The sequence below is a fragment of the Onychostoma macrolepis genome, chromosome 07 (assembly GCF_012432095.1).
Source record: "Onychostoma macrolepis isolate SWU-2019 chromosome 07, ASM1243209v1, whole genome shotgun sequence".
NCBI classification, from domain to species: Eukaryota; Metazoa; Chordata; class Actinopteri; order Cypriniformes; family Cyprinidae; genus Onychostoma; species Onychostoma macrolepis.
The window spans coordinates 22,240,265-22,263,103 of NC_081161.1; the positions used below are offsets into that span (position 1 = coordinate 22,240,265).

General features: G+C 39.4%; 1 protein-coding gene across 1 annotated transcript in view; it reads left to right on the plus strand.

Annotated features, from left to right (window-relative positions):
- Positions 1–22,839, plus strand: part of cdh11 (cadherin 11, type 2, OB-cadherin (osteoblast)) — a 54,421-nt gene that overhangs the window by 27,036 nt on the left and 4,546 nt on the right. Inside the window, exons 2-10 of the mRNA XM_058780727.1 lie at positions 10,731–11,188; positions 11,947–12,241; positions 12,945–13,064; positions 14,269–14,436; positions 15,993–16,180; positions 18,304–18,557; positions 18,707–18,843; positions 19,510–19,631; positions 20,480–20,597. Coding sequence (XP_058636710.1) covers positions 10,937–11,188; positions 11,947–12,241; positions 12,945–13,064; positions 14,269–14,436; positions 15,993–16,180; positions 18,304–18,557; positions 18,707–18,843; positions 19,510–19,631; positions 20,480–20,597 — 1,654 coding nt within the window. The 5' untranslated portion in view covers positions 10,731–10,936. The remainder of the gene's footprint in view (positions 1–10,730; positions 11,189–11,946; positions 12,242–12,944; positions 13,065–14,268; positions 14,437–15,992; positions 16,181–18,303; positions 18,558–18,706; positions 18,844–19,509; positions 19,632–20,479; positions 20,598–22,839) is intronic.

Consider the following 22,839-nt stretch of genomic DNA (forward strand, 5'->3'; position numbering starts at 1 on the left):
GTTTACTCCCTGCTGATCTGCAGGTCCAAGGTTCTGCGTTATTATATCACTGCCTTTTCCTATTTTGAATCATTGTCACCTAATCTGTGGCTTGAGGCCGTCTCAAAGGGGTCCTGCTGGTAGGTAGTTGTCAGCAGATGTTTTAAGGAAGACAGAGTATCTTTGTTGAGTCAGCAGTGCATGACAGGGGCGGATTGGGTCGGAGGATTGAGGACAGGCATCTCCTTGTTTTAACCACCTCTCAAGGTCTCTAAGCCATAGTAAGAGGGAAGCTTGAGCTTCAAATTGCTTGTGTTGAGAGACAGATGCATTCTCTCTAATGCCTTTAGAAATGGTCCAAAAGCGGCTTAATATTTTTTTTTTTTTTTTTGAGGACAAAAATTCAGACTCTGCAGTTTCACACTATTGTAGTTGTGTTTGTTAGCTGGTTTGCTTTCTTTTTCCTGGTATTAGGACTTTAAAATGTTTGCTTGGTCTAGAAATAGGCTGGGGAAATGCCATCATTTTTGAAGTCCCAGCCCCCCACAATACACCTCTCTGTGAAGGGATTAGGGATATAGGTTCAGTGTCACAGCCTTCTGTTCAAATGAGTCTATGTCTTCATCATTGATAAGAGGAAATTGGACGCAGTGAAGTGCTCTCTGACAGTGCTTTATGTTCTCTATTTTTGATTTCCCTTTGCTCATGTTGTTTACCCTCAACCCTCCCTTCCTCTTCGCTTCGTCTTGCTCATCAGTTTGACGTCTTCTGTGTTTGTTTAACAACCATTAAACTGTAAAAAAAAAAAAAAGTTGACCTAACTCAAAAAAAAAAAAAAATAAGGCAACCTATCACAATCAACTTTTTAAGTTAACTCAACCAGTAACCGACAACTTAAAAACTTTAGTTCATCTAATGAATAAAAGTCAGTCTACTGAGTGTTAAAAGATATGTTAGAGCAACCAAAGATGTTTTAGCATAATATTTTTTAACAATCTTTTTTCTTTTAGATTTATGTTTATTTTCAAAGCCTTCTACATAATATGGGCAGTATTTGCCTCATATTAAAAGCAAACATTTATGTTATACAAATGTATTAAACAAGTTGCAATGAGATGTGCATATACAGTATCTCAGCACACGATTCTCAACCATGGTGAGGATCAACACATTTTAAATCAGTAAAAATATGAGGTGTGTTTGACTTGAAGCAGCGAGAGCGATTCGAAAGCATCAGGATCCGTCTGCTCTCTTTTCGCTCTTGCGGTACTTTGATGTCATACACTGATCATTCTGCGCAGCGCCGCTTCAAGTCAAACACACCTATTAACTCTGATCCACATGACAGCTAACTGACAGTGACAAAATCAGCAGCAACGTAAGTGAAACCAGTACAATTTAAAACAATGATAATGTTTTAATAATAATTAACATAAAATGTTTTCAAGCTGCAATGCATGCTGAGAACTTGTGCAATGTTGTTCAATGTAAAATTGTTTGTTCAGATGACTCAATTTGAAAAGTTAGGAGAACATTTGGATATGTTGTGAACAAATACTTGAGTATCTAAGTAAGGTAAACAAAACAACTTTTGCTAGCGACATGTTTAGAGTATTTTTGTTCAGTTCACACAAAAAAATTAAACTGACTTCTCCTCCTAAAAGTTATTTATTCAGGCTACCTTTTTACATTGGTTAGTAGAACTTTTCAAAAGTTGGATTTTTTTACAGTGTAGAGACAGTTTCGGTTCTGCTGCCCGCACCCATGAATGAGATCTGTTCAGTGGCTATGAAATTGTGAGTTTAAACATGTTGCTTTGTATTTTTGCTATGTTTGATAGCCCTAATCCTAGCTGAGAAAACTGTCTACACTTTTCAGAGACTTTTAAGGAAAATTTCAAAGTCATCCTTTCCATGTATTTAATCTGTATATTTATTGATCAGATAGTGAACAGTGAGTAAACATATATTCCCATGGTGATGTTGGGGAGTATTTCATGGTTTGAAAGACCTCTCAGCCAATCAGATTCGAGGACCAGAACAAACTGTTGTATAAGCCTATATCCTGTACAGCCTATGCAAATGAGCAAAAGCAAATCAATTTGCACTCATTCTCTAAAAACTGGAATATGTATGCAATCCATTGTGGGATTGGATCGGTTTTAACCCAGCTTTAGACTATTATATAGTTTTTGACTTAATGTGACACACATGCCTCCATTTCATTCTCAGTTGCATGCACTTTTATGCCAGAGCAGCTGGATAATCATTTTCAGTCTCTCTCCTTTTTGGTTGCACACACTATTGAAATGGCACTGAGGTTTAATTTCTCTGTTTACCAATTCAATGAATTAACCTCTCCTCACAGGAGACGCTTGGTGAAAAGGTATTAAAAATCGAGTGATGTTTATCAATGCACCATTTACTTTTCAATCATCTCTGAAAAAGTCAAACAATAAAGCTGTCAGTCAAGTGGCGTCAGCAAGGAAGAAGCTTGCAGACACAAGCGGTAGAAAGAGTGGTTTTAAAAAAATAAACAACCTACATGGAAATTCCGAAGGGGAACGTTATTGAAATATGCCTAGTGACTTTAAATAATGAAGGTATGATATGATACGATAAGTTGTCTGGGCTCTGGGACTTGAAATGGCTCCCTAAATCCACCCAAGTTTATCGCAGTAGCATAATAGTCTAATTTCTCGCTCAAGCCACTGTCTCCCTACAATAGCATTGGTAGGATCCACAACTTTTTGCCTGCTGTCCCCCAAACCTCAAGAATCCCAAGTATTTTATTTTCCCTTTGCCTCAAATCAATTCCAGACACCACAGTTTCCTGCTCCCCGGATCCTCCGGGACGGGGCTGTCTGAAAACCATGACTAGTCCTCCATTTTCCAGGAAATGAAAAGGTTTGGGAATGAGAGGCTTTGGCAGCGCCTCACCATTCACCTCTTTGTAACATAGCTGCTAAAAGAAAAATATGCAAGCATGTCTTCCACACTGACAGAAATATTCTGCGGCCTTGTGCGTGAGACAAAAGAGAAGACACAGGGTCTTTATTAGCCTTGTACATTTTAATAATGGATGAAGTGTCTTGCGGGTGATTGAAGCTCTGAGGAGATGCAGCTGCCGTTAGTCAGTGTTTTTATAACCTAGTCATTAGTATTCCTGGATATACAGTGAAGCTATGAAGTGCTTATTGGAATAGCATAATAACTGAAGACATAATTAGGATGTTATTGATGTGTAAAGAGGGGAAAAAGAAGAAAGGAACAGTTATCTTAAATAATTAGAAACCATGTTAAATGACATCCAAGAAGTCAATTGAGAGGCTATAGAACTCAGGAATCATCATTCATGGCTGAATATTTTAAAGTCAGTCATGCATGAGTTTTTTTTCCATAGACCCCAGTGACTCCATTTAATACTGTCATGTACGTCTCCTTGAACTGATTATCCGTCAACTTTTGTTTAGTTGTTCTCAATTTCCTTAATAATTGCTCAAATATTATTCATGTATTGCTTTCGGTTTCAGTGCCATAATCTACAATACATGCAGGAGGAAATTATTAATTTTTCAGTACATTTAAACATCTATTCATGAAAATTAGCAGTCTTATTGCTGCATTCATTTTTGCTATTATTTAATTTATTTAGTGGAGTTTTTTGTGGATTTACAGATTGCTATTAATACACCCATATTTGTGCTTGCATGAATAAACAGGGGATAATGTGTTAGCAGAGATGAATAATGAGAGGAATTATCATTACCAGGCATGTGCAAAAGCTGATTCTTGTGGTTAATAATTATGGCTACAGCTGCAATGAGTTTCGAAAGCTTGGTTGAGCGCCTCAAACACAAGCCACACCAAATGTACCCACACCTGCTTATGGGGACACACCAAGGACCCTCACACTGTAATGAGTGCTAGGGATGGTGCCGTATACGTTTTTAGAGTTTCAGGACATTCAGCTGTGTTTGACTTGTCAGACGGAAGTTGATGTTCTATTGGAAATGAATACGCCTCGCAGAGTGGATAATCGAGGTATGCAGGGAATACAAGGCACACACTGTTGCCTTTAGGCATCTAACCTTCATGTTGTTCTAGGTAATATAAGTAGAGTGCTGAGCCTTGTTTGCCCTAGTAAGGTGATACTCAGTTCTCTTCTCCAAGGGCACGTGCTGCAGAACAGACAGTGGCCAAGCCTTGGGCTCTTCTGAAATAACATCATGAGAAAGTGTAAGGGCGTTCATCTCTGTAGTCCAACTTACGAGACTCCACCACCGTCGTTCTCTTGCTGTTAGTAGCTGAGGTTTTCCACTAACATGGCACGGTGGCAGCAGCAGCAACAGCAGCATCAACATCTCAAAGGCGGCAAAAGCAAAGGCTTCCCCTCACCTCCATAACTAAGAATCCTGGCCACAACTGTTAGCATATTCATAATCCAGACCTCTCAGAGGAAGTGCGGGAGGCAGGAAAGGAGAAAGAGGCATGAAAATTAGTCACCTTTTTAGAATACAAATCAGCTCTTTAGCCATGCACTGCAGTGAGCCAGGCTGAGGGATTTTTGTTTGCGAAACACCTCCACCGATTAGTCTCTGTAATTGAACGGCAATTAAGAGTCAGGTTTCGCCCTGTGAGCACAATCGCTGACCAGGGGAAGTACTGCTGGGTAATGAGAAACCAAAAAGCTCTTTTCTCCGTGACAGCATCAGGAAAGGCTTTGATGGCAGAACTTTGAAGTGAATAGATACGCATCTCAATTCCCAGGTCTATCACGAGCACGTGTAGTGTTTAGAGGTTATGACTTCCTGTTACATTGCCACTTTTTAAAAGCCTTCTCGTTTCTATGCCTCAAATAGCAATTAGTCATTTGAAAGCAATTATTTTTATATCATACTTTTAGTTGTGGGATTATGGTAGTAAGTACTAAAGTTTTTGGCCTTCATCACACTTTTGTTTAGGGTGAGTCCACCACTGTAATGTGAATGTTTGAATGAGACTCTTAAGATCCTTAAAATTGCACTTTGATGGAGCTAAACACTTGACCCGGTTTGTTTTGTATGAGCACTCTCTATGATGTAGTGACATTTAGATCTTTGTGCCTTGAGAGCTGATCCCTAAGTGCCTGAGGTGAAAGTGAAGATGGAGGGGTCGAATGAGAGAGGAGCAACCTTCACAAAAGTTCAAATGTCTCAGTGGCTTTGAAAATACAGAGCTAGAAGGAAACTCACACTGTCTGTATAAGCCTACTTAAAGGTAAAATTTGTAATTGTTTCAGTGTTTCTACAAAATTTTAAAGAGGCAACTACAAAGGTGCGGTCACATTAGTAAGTTATTAATAAAATAATAAAAAGTCCATTGTCTGTTGTCAATATAATGATATGAAGTACAGCTGACACAGAAGTAACTTTCAAACCAAAACATCTTTCTATTGGTAAATGCCTCAGATTTAAGTGACCAACTACTAAATCTGTGTAGGGAAATATTGCCCTCATGCAGAATTCTCAAAAGCATGGCTTCCCATTGACTGGATTATGCCTTCAAATATTTTCCAGATGCACCTTAAGTCAGCCATTTGTACATTGTCAGGCAGGTCAATCTGTATGTCCTGTCATTATTTTGTGGTGTTACTTCCTTATGGTACTATTAGTGGTGCTATAAACTTTGAGCATTCTTGTTTTCTACATCAAACCTATGATGCACTATTATGAATGCTGTAATTCATTAGGTTCAATGGAGGTGAAAAAAGCACTAATCTCTGTTGATCCAGGCTAAAGTCTTGAGATATAGCACTGTTATTCCAGCCATACAGTGGGGTCTGCTGTGTACCCATTAACGCCATAGGATGATGGTTAAATAAGGTAACACTTTATTTTAATAGTCCACTTTAGACTATACATAACTCTGCACCAACATGCCAACTACCAGTTGTTATGTTTATGGTCCCCCAACAGGCCTTCTGCTGACTAAGTAACTTTGCAAGTACATGTCGGCTTATTCTACTAACCCTAACCATAATGTAACTACTCGTACTTTATTGATAGCTTCTTGAGTAATGTGGACTATCAAAATAAAGTGTACCCACTTACTAGATGCTGCTGATATGCCTCCCTTCAATATACAGTACATCAGGGTAGAAGACACCCAAGTTTCTTCAACAAATCTGTAAAAGCCAGCCACCAAACCAGCAGGCAGTACTTGACATCTCTCGTGGGAAGCTCTTGAAAAAAAAAAAAATATATATATATATATTAAAAAAAAAAAAGGATATATATATTCAAATGTACAGTGTAACTTGGTTTAAACAGACCATCAAAAACCAGTGACATTAACTGGAGTTGCATAGCAAAGCAAAAGGCACTGCTGGGTCGTTTTACATGAATCACCATGCAAGTATATACTTTTGAAAAGAGAATAGAGAGTGTTTGAGTGTGTGAGTGACAGTATTACTACATACCCATATTCTGAAAAAAAAAAAAAAAAAAAGACAGATGTGGTTGCTAGAAATTCACTGTAAAAATGGTGATGATGTTTTGGTGACAATGAACTTACAATTCATAGGTGATGTAATGCTAATATTCTAGTGTACCTGAACTACTAAATTTGCTTTACCTTAAATTGCTACACAGCATATTGGTCATCTGTATTTCACTTTGCCAGCTAAATAACAATCATGTATGTTGGCAATGGTAAAATAACACCTCACAACTGACTCTTGGTAGGGGAAACCTATACAGAAAAAAAAGGGGGGGAAGGTAATCTATGGCACATTTTCAAAGCGCAAATGGCACTTTAGTGTAATATCAAATGTGTATGTGTGCAAATACAATCTCACAGACTCATGTGAAAGCAAAGCTTAAGATCCAAGCAGCCAGTAGCGTATATCAAATATATATGGAGATGAATCATCTTTATTGCTTTACACCACTTTTACCCAGGTGTGCTTTTGCCCAGTTCTACAACAGTGAATGTTACTGAGAGTAAAAGAAAAAAATAAATAAAAGAGAGAAAGAGGGGGAAAAAATGAGTGAAAAATTGAGTAGAGCTGACCACACTATTGTCACATTAGAGTTTGCTCTCAAGCCACTTTTCATTAGATACTAAGTTTGTGGTTGGAGATCCAGAGAAGCAGAGTGTGCTTGCAGGTGAATTGCGGTAATTTTCTGCTTTCGTTTAGCGATAGCTGCTAAAATTCAGAAAACAACAGGGTAAGTGGCTGTTAACTGAAAATACTGTGCAAAGAACAGAATAACTGTCTTTCACTCAGGTCTCAGTCTTGCACAGAAATAGCTTCACTTCTGTTTGATTTCAAGTGTCATTCCATAACCCTTCCTCTCTATCGCTCTCCGTTTCCTTTTCTCGATCCTTCCGCTGTGAGAAAATTTGATAGGAAATTAGATTCTTCTCAGACATCTGAATGCTTGCAATAGGCCATGACAGAGCTCCTGGATCCGGTTTGACATGTCTCCTAAGGATTTTGAAATCTATTCATCCACCCGTTCATCCGTTTATTTGTTTTATATCTTTATACTAGTTGGGCCAGAGGATCACTTCCAGTGCCTTTCAGATTTTTCAGTTGCTTCATTTCATCCCAAGGCTCTCGCAGTTGCAACTGAATCCGTAACTCAGCATTATGATTAAGGTCTTGGCATTTTATAGTGCAGAATTCAATATTTAGTTTAAGGCATGTGTAATATATTCCACTGAATATATCCCACTAAACTAGTAATTATAGGCTGTGAGGCAGGGTGATCATTTGTGGTTCCAAAACACTGAGGCATTTTCTTCCCTTGCCCTCCATTAGTCGTAACAGTACACGCTAGCATTTTCTTTGTTCCAGAGACACACAAATACTATTTTATTTCCTCCATCAAATGTGTTTTAAGATGCTAGAGCTTGAATCCCCTCAGCAGAGACACACTTAGACGTCTGGCTGATAAGAGTGCCTGATAAATAACGGTATCACTTTTACAGACGTTGAGTTGAGTTGACGTTGAAAGTGACTCTGCACTTGGTTTGTTATACAAATGTTTCAGTAAGGGCCAGAATAACTCACTCTGTGGTTAGACTATTTACTGTAATTTCTCAATGTTTTTATAAATCATCAAGTGGTTTGGTGTTTGAGACAAAGAACATTTACCCCCGGTGACTAAGAAAAGGCTGAACTATTCTGAAAAGAATGCTATGGGTTGTAGGAGAGGGGTCTTCAACCTTTTTCAGATCCCTTGGTGGAGAGAGAGATGGAACAGGGGCCTTCTGCTACATATTGCATAAAACGGCCTATAACAACATGCATATAGTGGCATATAAATGTATTTACATACTCTATTATGCTTAAAGTACATTACAAAGATATTAAAATAATCATTGTCAAATGTAAAGTCATATACTTGTAAATGTTAATAATGAGTGAGAGACAATGAACATTTAGCACAACATTAACCTCTTAATTTGAAGTTCACTTAATATTATGCTTTTGGATAATGCATATATTCATTTTTTTTTTTTTTACAAAAACTTTTTTGAGATCAAACAGTAATGTGCAGACTTCATGCAATACCACCACGGACCCCCAAGGGGTCACAAATCACCCGCTGTTGAAGACCTGTTACACCATAGTTTTAACTGAAATTAAGATACATAAGACTTTAACAGAAAGATGGGACACAATTATCAAAGTGTTTCTGAATACAGTATTCAGTCATGCACATATCAACTTCAAATTAGGGTACTTTTTTTAAATATAATAAAATAGAAAACAGTTATTTTAATTTGTAAAAATATTTTACAATATTGCTGTTTTACTGTATTTTTGATCAAATAAATGCATCCTTGGTGAGCATGAGATACTTCTTTAATAATAAATAAATAAATAAAAATCTTACTTTGATTGGTGTAAATGCTCTGGATTCCTAGTGCTTGCAAGAAGCACCCTTGAGAGGAAGACTTTAGAGGCTGTAAAATCACTTCAAGTAGCAGTGCATCCTGACATTTTGGTGACCGGTCAATAATGAAAGGAGGGGATAGAATGTCTTCTTTCTCTAGCGCCAATACCAATTTACAGCCAAGACTGAGATGAGCGTGAAGCAATATAATGTAATCAGGGCCTGACAGTACAGAGATCTGCCTGAGTTAAGGCACCCACTTTCCTAGTTCTCCACTGGATGCACTTTATTTGGGAAATATTTATGGGCTTTTCTTTGCAGACTGGCAATTGGTTAGGTTTAGGTTTAGTTATCCACCCGTCTTGTGCCTTTCGCACTCTCACAAACCCCTCCTCTGAATGTGTGTGAAGTGAGGATTTGACTTACCATGATTAGGGTAAGGATGGCGCTGCGTGTGTGTGGGTGCAGCGGCCTAACGTGGCTGTTGTTGTCAGAGCTGAAGGTTGTTAGCGGCTCAGTGGATGAGAAAATACCCGGCGGGCCGCTCTCCCGTACCACATCCGCCTACACCCAGACAGAGAGCGATGAACGGACTTTATAGGATTTCACCCAACACCTCAAGTGGTTAATTATGGGATGTGTAACATGACAAGTGTTTACACAAGATCTGGAAAATGATGGCATTGACAGCTGTGAGAGAACAGGTCTTGTGTGACGTTGATATTAGGAATTTTATGAGATATTAATATTAAATGTGTTTATGATTATTTATTTTAAAATTGAATTTATGTCTGTTATGGCAAAGCTGAAATTTATGCAGCCATTACTCCAGTAATCTGATACTCAAGAAACGGTTCTTATTATCAATTTTGAAAATAGTGCTGCTTAATATGTTTGACATTATAATTGTATTTAATGTCATGTGATCAATTTAAAGCATCCTTGCTTAATAAAAGTACTAATTTCCTTTAAAAAAATCATGCTGACCCCAAGCCTTTGAATTATAGAGAAGGAGTTTATGTATTTTTTTTTTCTCTCTTCATTTTCTGCTCTTTATTCTGTTTCTGATCTTCTGGAAGTGAATAGAAACTTTTTTTTTTTTTCATTACATTTTCAAATAAACAGCTATGAGACCTATAGACCTTGTGGTTTATATCCTGCAACATAGAGAATAGCTTACCATAACAATGGTTTGCTGGAAGACCGCTGACTGTGTAATGTCTAATTGAATAGGCGCAAATGGGCTTACAACCTCTGATGCTTAATTAATTCAGGGTACACTGTTACAAAATGAATTAATACATTTCAGCACAGTCAATTTAACTCGACTCCAGTGTGGTCTGACAAAAGCCACGTTGTATAGCCAATTTTTATATACAGTGGGGTCCAAGATTTAGAGCACCATTTTTCTAATTTAATGAATTGTTTTCATTACAAATTATATAAGCATACCAATTAAACTAGAAGTTGAATTGAAATACTAACATGAATTTCAAAATGTATCTGTGTTTGGTTTGTCCCCTTTTGCTTTAATGAGAGCAGCACTCAAGCTGCATGAACTCCCCAGGTGTGTTTGTAAAACCTGATGATCATGTTCTCCAGCATGATTTGAGCCAAAGAACATCTTGTGCTTCAGCGGAAACAAGAATATCTGACATTTACAAAGATTTTTTTTCACATGATCAATGCCACAAATGTTCTCATTTGATTAGTAATCTAGTAATAGTGCAGAATATTTTTTGTGTCAAAGTGTTATTAAATATGTTATTATCATAAAACTATTATCCTGTGTATTTACAGGTTTTATGCCGACAATTTAGACCTTTTTACCTTACTTACATTTCCTCATGTGTTTTTTTCTCAGAATCAGAGAGGAAGAAAGAGTGGAAAAGTATGACTTTGTGATGAATCTCAGAAGCCAAATCCAGTGAGGTCTCCTCCTGTCCCCCTCAACCCCTTTAGAGACCACACCATACAGCGGACACCATTTCAAGAATTCTCTCTGGACCTTGATACCCACAGGAGGGGTGTGAACAGGAAGGCCCAGAGGAAGTGGACAGTGTGGGCAGGATGTGGGAGGGACTGAGACTGCAGGTGTTCTTCTTGTGTTTGGGGGCCGCACTATGGAGCGCTACAGCGGCAACGACACACAGGGGCTCAGGGCCACGGGAGCACAGCCACCGCCGCCATCTCTCTTTGCACAGACACAGGGAGAGAGGCAAAGAGGGCCAGGTGCTTCACCGCTCCAAACGAGGTTGGGTCTGGAACCAGTTCTTTGTCATTGAGGAGTACACAGGCCCAGATCCCGTCTTAGTAGGTCGGGTAAGTAGAAACAAGGAACTTCTACGTCTGTTTCTCTACATCCGTTCTCCATCTCCCCCCCCCTTCTATTTTTTCTCTTAAGGTTATACTGTGAATGAAAGTCATCGGGGTTCTTATTACAGACAGAGTCCTTGCAATATCCTCCATTTGTTCCACAAAAGCAATCAGTGGCCCACTTGATTAAAGGTTATAAATTGGATTTCCTTTTTAATAACGGTGCAGTCCCCTATGGTTCTTGCATAGGGGAAATGGACGATTTATGGGCCTGCTGGATAGTTACATGGCGAACCTGCAGTATGTTGGCCTTTAAATTCCCACCTGAACCCAAGTGGAGGTTTAGACTTATTGAGTGGGGATATTCTGTGTCAGGAGTTTAATTTCATTTTAACCAGCATAATCAACATCCCTTGATTCGCATCAGCTCTATACACTTTGCTTGCAACATATAAACAGTCATACATTAGGAAAATGAGGTTCGGTCGCATTTTAATATAAAACGATGAAGTTCGCTCGAGAGTAATGTAGACTCGCATTTAGGAGAGGAATGTTTCCCTGCTGAATTCACTGTCAGTGCAGCTGGCCATCAGGGTGGATATTACTGTAAGATATGAGTGTGTTAATGTGATACTCTAGAGAAGATACTATCATGGATCGCTGAAGACCAGCCAAGAAGCTTTCTACTTTGAGTCAGCGTTCTTGTTTGACCTGCTCGTTGTTGATGGAAACCTCTCACTCACATGCTCTTTCTCTTCTTCCAGCTTCATTCGGATGTAGATTCAGGAGATGGAAACATTAAATACATCCTTTCAGGGGAGGGAGCAGGCACTATTTTTGTCATTGATGACAAAACGGGCAACATTCACGCCACAAAGACACTGGACAGAGAAGAACAGGCCCAGTACACCCTGACTGCCCAAGCTGTGGCTCGAGACACCAACAAACCCCTAGAGCCTCCCTCAGAGTTCATTGTCAAGGTGCAGGACATCAACGACAATCCACCAGAGTTCCTTCATGGCCCTTACTATGCGCGAGTGGCTGAGATGTCCAATGTTGGTGAGTGCGAGCCTCTGGAAAAGCATATTTGTCAGCTTCTTCTCTTTCTCTATGAGCCCACGCCTGACAGCTTGTTCCTCATGCATTATTCAAAAGAGCTGAAATCTGACTCTCAGAAAGTGAGTCGCTACTCTTGTTGCAACTGTTGTTTTGCGACTGCTGACTTGTCTGTGTGTGTGTGTGTGTGTGTGTGCGTGTGTGCTTGCATCTGTTTGTGTGCATGTGTTTGTGTTTACTGCATTTTCACTATGCAATACATCATCAGTAATGCTCTTCTGTCATGGGGTAACGATCTGTTACCCCGATACCCCCCCGTTCACAGCTCACATAATACTACTGGGAACCTCGAAAGGCTAGTTTTGTCCAGGTCAATTCCTTATACTTTTAGACAAGTTGGTAAACATGCTGGGTAAATTGATTTTAGTGTGTAAACAGAATCAGATTTCATGGAAATTAGTCCGGCTGAAGGCAAAACATTGCATGCACAAACCCGAGGCAACGGTTTGTATCATCTAGCTTTAGACTCTGAAATACTCTTGTTGCCTTTAAGAAAAGTTATTCAAGATCAACTTTATAACCTGAGAAATAGCCAGGTTGCTGTTCTCTCTCTTATCTTTGTTTTGAATGTCGATGGGAGGTGTATCTTAGACTGTGAGATATGTGCAATATCGAAAAGCGATCTCTATCATGGCTGTCTCTTCAGGTACTTCAGTGATAAAGGTCACAGCTACAGACGCCGATGACCCCACATACGGCAACAGCGCCAGGCTGGTCTACAGCATCCTGCAGGGCCAGCCTTACTTTTCTGTGGAGCCACAAACAGGTACAGTCATCAGTAATGATATTTTCACTTGTTTGGTGTTAGTTCTGTGGAGCCAGCCATGCATTCAATTATGCATCATGTGCAATTTCAAGTCATGTTTGGCTTCAATTCAATTACCAGAGTATGAGGATTGGGAATGAAGAGGGTAGTCCTTTCACGCTTCGCGAGAGCACCTTGCGTTCTCTGAGCTAAATTAACCCGTGGTCACATTAGCCCTACAGTGTCCCAGTGGCAGTGGAAACCCCTACAGCAGTCAGAGGAGATGGAGCAGATGCTGCTAATAAACTAAAGCTGGATGTTTTGCTCGATCCTGTTCCGTGCTGCTCATCTGTGTGGTACTAACAAAACCATCATGCGACTATTCATAGCGCATTTGTGTTAAATGCTTCAAGAACCACAAGAATGAGCAAAATAGCCACATATTTTTCTGGTCTGAAAGATGACTGGAAGAGCAAAAGTGTCAGTTGAAAGCTAGAATTTTATTCTACAGCACTATCCTGAAGTGTAAGACCGAGATCAGTTGCCCTACTGGATAAAAACTGCCTGTGTATGACGTGCACACGGTAGGAGATGTAGAAGAGGGTACAAGATGCCCCCTTAAGAACAGTATGCATTTAATGTAACTTGACGATCATCAAGTACATTAAGGAAAACACATTTGCTAATTTGGTTCACAAAAGATGTGTAAACTATATCTTCTATTATACATACATACATACATATATATATATATATATTATATTATATTTTTTAATAAGATCACTTATTCCATGCAAAGTAAGCATTTTGACAGATTGGTTGAATGAATAAATGACAGTCAGATCAAATCACAATATAATCATGCAACTGAATTTAACTTTTAATTGAACAGATTGTTGTAATAACAATGATTTATACATTTTCATTTAAATGATTCCATGAATTAGCCTATAGGTTTAATGAGCAACACAAATGCGCATCTAATTCACTGAAATATTAAATTGTGGGGCTTTCTGCCCCAGTTCTGAGGGGGGCATCTAACTTAAAGGGTTTTCACTTCAAAATAGCACTATTTGTTACTGCAAAAATCCATTCCAACTGGTTAGATGGAATACATCTCATGAATGTTAATGAAACATACAATAAATCAATCAATGAATGGATGGTCATAAATGCATGGTCTGGGGTGCATCTTACTTCATATTGTGTTTATGTGTGTCTATAGGAATCATTCGCACAGCTCTTCCCAACATGGACAGGGAGGCCAGGCAGGAATACGATGTCGTTATCCAGGCCAAGGACATGGGTGGACACATGGGCGGTCTGTCAGGGACCACTCAGGTTAAAATCACCCTGACTGATGTCAATGACAACCCTCCGAAGTTCGCTCAGGGTGAGAAAATGTATTCTTCCAGCTGTGAATGTTCCCTCTTTCCCTGTCTTTCTCTCTTTTCCTATCTCCATCTCTCTTCCATCCATCATTTTTTGTCCTCCTATATCCTTGTCAGATTTTATTATTGTCACTATGACCATGCCTTGCTCTTTGGCTGGCTACACACAACATTACTCTGACCTCTGCTATGCATGCGCCAAGGGAGGAGAGTTTGCTTTTAGCCAGTGTACAGCTCTTTCTTCTCCACACTTCAATCCTCAAACCACATATTAACATTGACAAGCCCTCAGGGACAAAGTCAGAATCTGCTAATATGAGCTACAGATGTTAACATGAAAATATCACAACTTAATTATTCAAATGTTCTTTAAACGTTCAGCACGAGCACGATGACATCAAGTCTCTCGAGCGTGAAAGGCTGGATGAAATATTTACCGTGTTTGCGTATACAGAATAGAACAGGAACGGGCTAGTGTGAGCTAGTGCTTGTGTGTTGCCGATGTGACATTAAACTGCACACTAAGCACATAGATTTTATCTGTCTTTTGTTCCAGAAATCGGCCCTATAAATCTCCTCCGAGCTTTTGCTTTTTTGTGCGCTCTGAGCCTCGGGCTCGGTAGCAAAGGGCCTTCAAGCTTTTCCCTGACTTAAGCGGAATGCAGCATGGTCCCAGTGCTCCAGCTCCTACACAAGCCCTGTTTTTGGTGCTGGTAGAAACCGTTATTCATGGACCAAAATAAACTGTACATTGCAAGGTTATTGCCCACAATGAGTAGCTTAGGCCAGCAGATCCTTAAATCTACCTCACCGATAGTTTTGAGCCGACTGCATGATGGAACATTTCAGGAGGAAGATAGATTTTTTAATGTGGACAGCACTTTAGCTCAGAGCACAGGTGAGAATCTGAGCTTCAGATATTTAATGTGGTTCTGCTCACTCCGAAAAATGCAGTTTGAGCAGTGGGCTGTCTCTTTTAGGTTCGATATTGATTCCCAGAGTTGTTTGCCCTATCTGAAACAGACTTTGACACATGACTCGCTGCAAACTTAGCTCCCAAAAAAAACAAAAAAAACACTTTTTTTTTTGGTTCTGTCGAGGGTCTGATTGAAAAAGCAGACCTCTTTGCACGCCCTGGCCTTTCTTAGCGAGGACTTCCTCCCCATGTGGGAGTTATTTTTATAAATGCAGTTGAAGCCTTTGGCTCTCAGCAGACAGGGAGTGGAGCCATATGGTCCTTCTGCGAGCTCCAGCCTCAGGCAGGTGTCTGTTATAGTCTTCATACACCCACCCACATACACGTACAGGCTCACTCGAGCACGCACATATAAATTTCACACATGCACTCCTGTTCTCACCAGCTAAGAGCTCACAGGTGCCAGGCAGCTAGCTGAAGGTAGCACCGGTATCATGCAGAGAACCTGCTCTCCATTCCCGAGTGGGCAGTGTGATCATGATTTGTCTTGCCTGTGACTCAGAGATATTATAAACCATATAACCTCCTACCACCCCCCACCCCTTTCTGAGAGCTCCCAGGACTCACTCTCTTTCTTCACAGGTGTTTACGCCATGGCGGTCTCGGAGGACAAGGTTCCTGGTGAGGAGGTGGGTCGATTGAAGGCCAGAGATCCCGATCTGGCAGAGAATGGACTGGTGGATTATCGCATCTTGGAGGGAGACGGCATGAACCTCTTCGAGATCACCAAGGACTCAGAGACCCAGGAGGCAGTCGTCAAACTAAAGAAGGTGAAGTGTGTGAGAGCACCAAAGAAGTATGTGTAAATGCAGCATCTAGTTACGTAAGTGTGAATGTAAATGGAAGCAAGTGTGCACGCGAGAAAGGGAGTGGTGTTCTTTGTCAGGTAGCATTACTATAAATTTCTGTCCATTCCTTGAGGAATCATTTGCATTTAGCTTATTTGTTTTTTTTTTCATTTGTTTTCCTATTTGCATTGACGCTCAAATATGCAAGGTTGTGAGCGCAAGTGCAGGACTGCTGGGAAACTGGGAAGTGATTTTTCACAATTTTCATTCTGTAATTGCAATGACATTGCCCATCCCTTCCCTATTTTGTCAGAGATGAGCATTGACTTTCATGGCTGCTTCTCTCCATCCGTGTGAGGGAAGCTCATCTGGGCCGTGCTGCCCGGGTTATTCCTCCCCTGCTCTAAGGCCCTGGATTATACAGACAATTACACAGCCACTCGGGTTAGGCTGCCGCCTGTCCGTACCCCCACCTCCCGTGGCCAAGAGAAATCTCACATCGCCCCGAGAAGCATGCTAGCCACTAACCAGCTTTAGCCTGAGAGCCAAAGAGACCCAGCCTGCAGCCTTAACACTGCCACCTGCTGGTGATCTCACCCCCACAAGATCACTAGTGATCATCCACGAAATGATCATTAGAAAGGGAAGCATATTGAAGAAAGGAAAGCGTATGCAGTCAAGAATTATTGCTGTTTAAGCTGTGTAATCCGGCGAAGCGTCAGCATATTGTGAATGTTGTTTGTGTAAAGGAGGTTTGTATGGTGCAGGAACAATTGGAGGGGGATTTTGTCAGCCTCGCTTTTGTTTTGTTTTTTTAAACGTCATGGCCACAGCAGTGCTTTTTCAGATTGCCGAGAAGGGTATAAGGAGGGAATGAATCACGCAGAAGGGTGAGAGAACAGACAATACAGCATGCCAACAACAATCAGCTTGATGCAATGCTGCTTCACTCAATAACACAATGCCTCGCTGATACACCTCTTGGGAAATCATCACCTTTTGCTCTTCAAAGCATGTTGAAAATTAAAGTCGAAATTACTGACGGAATTGCCAGGGTTTTAATCAAGTATTCTGTTTCAACTGCGGGCAGGCGACGCAGGCTGAATATTAAGAGGAGACGTAGCATTATTGTGAATATTATCTGCTCCTGATTAGGTTCAGACGGGAATTATTAGGTGCCAAATAAAGGATTGTAGTAGGGGAAAAAGAGAAAGAGGGGGAACTGCTGTTGTCAGGATAAACAGAGACTAGCTTCCAACCTGTTGGAGGAAAGAACTGGGTCATACTTGTTTCCAGCGTTGGCAGCTCCATTAAAGAGATCCAAAGAAAAGAAAATGCGAGAGAAGAGAATGAGGAAGCAAGAAAAACAACTTTCATCCAATCAACACACAGCTAGCCGGCATGTGTACGTGTGAGTGTGTGTTTGAGTTGATATGTACCCTTTATGTGTAATTCTCACTTGGTAATTTGTGACCGAGAGGTGTGACGGGTGAGACAGGCTAATCAGAAAACAAGAGGACGTGTGAAAACTGGCGATGTAGGAGGACACGAGCGGACCAAATGACTGGCTGCTTTTGAACGTGTTTTTTTTTTTTTTTTCAATCTTGTTTCATATGCTTGAACCTAAATTGCATTAGAATTGTGCCATTTGAGAATTGTAAAAAAGTGCAATCTGTGACTGAAAGACATCTGCAAGAGCCTTGATATTCGAATGCTTTCTCATTCAAGCTTCTTTGTGGATTAAGTCTCCTTTCCAAATGTATAACAACAGTGCCCTCTAGTCTGCTTCTTTTAAACTTTTCCTTTTATTTCTTTTTTTTTTTTTTTTTTTTTCTGGTTAGCTATATTCTAGTGTTTTCTTTTCCTATTTCATTCCACTTGATTTATTGGTAATCTATTAATGGTTATTTTATTGCTCAGACTCATTTATCTTTTAATTCACCTTCGGTTCTCCATGTAGTCCAGAATCAATTGACACAGGGGTCATTTTCATATTCGAACATGTAGAGTGATTCCTGAAAAAAAAAAAAAAACTTTTTTTTTTCTCTATTGACAGCTTCCATCAAAGTGAATAACTAAATTGTATCCTGACCTCTTGTTTTCAGCCTGTGGACTTTGAGACCAAGCGATCATACACACTAAAGGTAGAAGCTTCCAACCCACATGTGGATCCACGTTTCGCTGCCTGGGGTCCATACAAAGATACTACCATTGTGAAAATATCAGTAGAAGATGCAGACGAGCCCCCGACCTTCATGGCTCCCAGCTACAACTTTGAGGTGGAGGAAAACGCCCCAGCAGGCACTCTGGTCGGCCGTGTGCATGCCAAAGACACCGACATCATGAACAACCCAATCAGGTAGCAACCACTTCCTGTAAAAAGAATCAGATTACTTTTGCTTTGGCTGTTTTTGTCAGTACAGCAGTATGATCAGTGCTTTGTTTAAAAGCAAACAAAGCACCCCCCCCCCAAAGTTTATATATATTTTTTTTTCTCTTTCATCCCAGATATATGATTCCACGCTACACAGACTTGGAAGAGTTTTTCACCATTAATACTGAGGACGGCATTATTAAGACCACAAGGCCTTTAGATCGGGAAGCACAGACTTGGCACAACATCTCTGTCAGTGCTGCAGAGATTGGTAGGTCACTCAGCGCTTTTCTGGGCTTTTAAATAACAGAGTAGCCTTGCGTGTTTCTCATTTTTTCCCTAACCAAGCTCCCCAGCTCTCCCTCCACCCTGCTCTTATGTGGTTGTAGTGTCGCCAGGCCTCCTGCATGATTTCAGAGGAGACAGCCACAGATTACCTCTTCAAACTTCAAATGATACCCTCAGTTCAGAGAACACTGTGTAATTGGCCCTGAAATGTTTTATATATATATATATATATATATATATATATATATATTTTTTTTTTTTTTGTGCATGTAATTTCCTTGAGGTGCAGTTAGTGTTTGTTCTGGTTAAATTCAAAGTTTCTATGTCATACATTTTCCCTTTCATTCCACTGTCTTTGATAATTTCAATCATCAAAAAATAATGTCTAAAAACATGAAAACTACATCGAAAATATATATTTTTTGTTATGTGGAAGATGCTTGTGTCTGAAAACAAAATATCAAGGGATTTACTAAACCTGATCATTTCAATAGGATATGTAAGTGAATCATTCTCAAGTGTGACAACTGTGGATCTGTCTTGTCACTCATGTCCTTCCACTAAGGGCTAACTAAAGTTTTTACAGCACACTGAATTAAGGAATAAATCTTAAAAATGTGTCTCATTTTGAATTATGTTGTTGTTCCAGGTGGCCATCACCAAGATGCAAAAGTGCGAGTCAATATCAAAGTCAAAGATGTGAATGACAATGCTCCAGAGTTTGCCACACAAAATGAAGTGCTTGTCTGTGAGAATGTCAGCCCTGGAAAGGTAAATCAACTAATTGTTTATTTGAGGACCAATTAAATATGTTTCAGCACTTAATTAGCAACACTTTACAGTAAGATGCATTAATATTAGTTAATAGAGTGTTTATGTTATTAATGCATATGCACATTCACTACCATTCAAAAGTTTGAGATCAGTAAGATTTTATTAATTACTGTTATCCAGCCAGGATGCATCAAGTTACTAAGTTACTAATCTGTGAATTAGAATAATTTCTGAAAGATCATGTGACACTACAAATTTAAGAATATTGCATTTTTTACTCTATTTTGATCTAAAAAAAAAAAAAAAATGAAATGCAGCTTTGGTGATCATAAGAGACTGCTTTTAAAAGCATAAAAATATATATGTATACTGTATTGACTCCAAATTTTAAAACATTAGTGAATAATCTGTAAAGTGTTGCCAGATAATGTTAAATAGATAGATAGATAGATAGATAGATAGATAGATAGATAGATAGATAGATAGATAGATAGATTAGTGGTGAAATGTTGGCTTAGATAACTTAATGTCTCTTATTTGATCCCTGTATCTGTGAAATGTATGACTTCTTTTAAATAGGTACAGGAAACGGTTAATGAATTAGCTAATTCCTAAAAGAGGTCACAACTTCTATCAAAACTTTTAAATGAACACTATAAAAGATTATATTCATGTCTAAATTTAATCAATTCACTGTTCGCTTTTTTTGTCGGCCAGTTGCAAGTTTGAATGAGTGACAGAGAAAAAAAGAAAGAGAGATAAAATAGGCATACATTTATTTAAAGGCATGCCCTGGTGATTTTAACCAATTTAACTTGACCTGATTTGAACCCTCTGCTCCACAGCTCATTGAAACAGTTAGTGCTACAGATAAGGATGAAATGGCCCACCGCCAGCACTTCCACTTCAGCCTGGCCCCTGAGGTCGCTAACAACCACAGTTTCTCCCTCAAGGACAACAGAGGTGTGTGGCACACAAAACACCCCATAACAGAATAATTTGCACTGAATAACTGCTTCTTTCAAGCCAAGTACACTGCCTAAGGAAATACGCCAATTGAAAACACAATTTGTTTTTAGTCTCTTTCCAAACCAAATGAGTTTATCCATGTGTAGGAGTGAGTGTCTGCGATGTCACCCAGCCAACCTCGTGTTGATAATTAGGTCATGATGAGGTGGGCAAACTCAAGTCAACTTCCTCTCTTATTAATTATGGAAGCGTCGCTCTCGTTTGAGCTTCTCCATCTGTGGATTCGAAACGTGGGTGAGGCCCAGCTGGTAGGCAGCCCCATTTCTATCTGTTTCTCAAGCATACTGCTTGGTGTGCCCAGAAAACCTTCACCACCATACTTTAGTCTAATAGTCTTTCCTCAAACAGGTAGACACAGGTCTGAAGAACATATATGAGAGCCCCACCTACTGTAATTTGAGAGTCAGTCAGTCGCTGGGAAACAAGAAGCCTCAAGTTAGAGCCAGTTGAGGAGCCTCTCCGAGGAGTGTCGTCGTGACTGGGCGGTGCTCAGTTTGAGGGGAATTTGCTGTTTTTATATGAACTCATTATGTGGTGGCTCTTGGTAGATTACAAGATGAATTATGTATGCTTCAACGAAACTGTAAATCGTGTTTACTTTGCTTTCAAGGAGCTTTGGTGTTATTTTAGATTGCTCAGTATGACTTCTATGATATGATAATGCTAGTAGTCTAACATATGCTAACAAACTAAACTAGTTTCCACCTGTAGAGCTGTTGAATTTCGAGTCATAACTGGAAGAGATTTAGAATTTTTAATACATCGGATTTGATATTTCCAGTCGTTTTTTAGAATTACTTCAGATTTTCCGATTTTGTTTACAAAAATTACACTCTAAAAACAGTGGAAGCTGCTGTGCTTATAGAATCAAACTGTAGCTCATTGTAATTTAACTGTATTTTGCCACAGACCTCATTTTACTCAAAAATCGAAAACCTTTGCTTTTCTGAACATCTCAAGGGACTCCTTAGCGAAATAGCCTTCCAGGTTGGCCTACAAATTGACGTCATTGACTGAGCTGCTCTGTTCCATTGGCTAATTTCTGATTGGGCTATATTTCTCGTTGACCACCAATAGATTGGAAATATCATGAAATCCAATAGCTGATTCCAGTAACTCCACATATTCATTGCCTGAGTGAGCGAAATATGCATTAATTGTTTTTAAAGGGTGAATGTTTACAATCACAGATCTGTTTAGGCTTTTTACTTGGTTAATAAAGCGAACCGATGTGAACCGAGAAGTTGAGGGAGTGAAAGAGAGAGAGAAATGACTGTCTTTCCCATTCTGTCTGCTTTAATGAGAAAGGAGATGAGCACTTTTTAGCAGGCCATTTCAAAAGCCAACAATATTAGGGAGACAGATTAGGCTACTCAGATTGACTGGTTTTATCAGGATCCGGAGCCTTTCAAATGGATACAGTTTTCAACAGCTTTGCCCACCCATTTATCTGAAGCTCCATTATGCTTCACTCTCTGCACAGAGGCTCTGACATTGCTCTTCTTATCAGACGGACGTAATGAAGGCCTGCTGATTATAAATGTGCATGAACTCTAAATATTAAGTGTATAGAATATTATCTGTTTAGTAATAATGAAAAAGTAAAAATGCATCAGATCTGGTTTTGATCTGCAAGGTTTTGAGAATGCCAACTGCATTTAAATGAGGGAATTAATCATCATCCAGCAATTGCAATTTTTTGTAAATATCTGCCGTTTAGAGCCATGAAGTTAGGGTCTGCAAGTTTGTTTTTTTATGTTTTTAAAAAAAGTCAAAACACGTTCTTACATGTATTATTTTTTAATTGAAAGTTTAAAATAACTTATTCCATAATTTTTAAACACATTATTTGAATATTATGGAAGTCGATTTCTGCTGAATAAAAAAAAAACAAATAAAACAAGCTAATTGCGACTTTATCTCGCATTTCTGACTTTTTACTCAGAATTGCTTGATATAAACTTGCAATTGCAAGTTCTAAAGTCAGCGGATGTAAAGTCGCAATTGCTTCCAGCAGGCACACGACATCATAAGACGTTTATATTTGGTTACATCGGTCTTGACGTCAGGTGACCAAAATTCAATGTCAGCTCAAGTCAACATCAAATTGGCATCAAATACTGACGTCAACCCGATTTTCATTCTCAACCAAAATGCAACTTCAGTCCGATGTCGT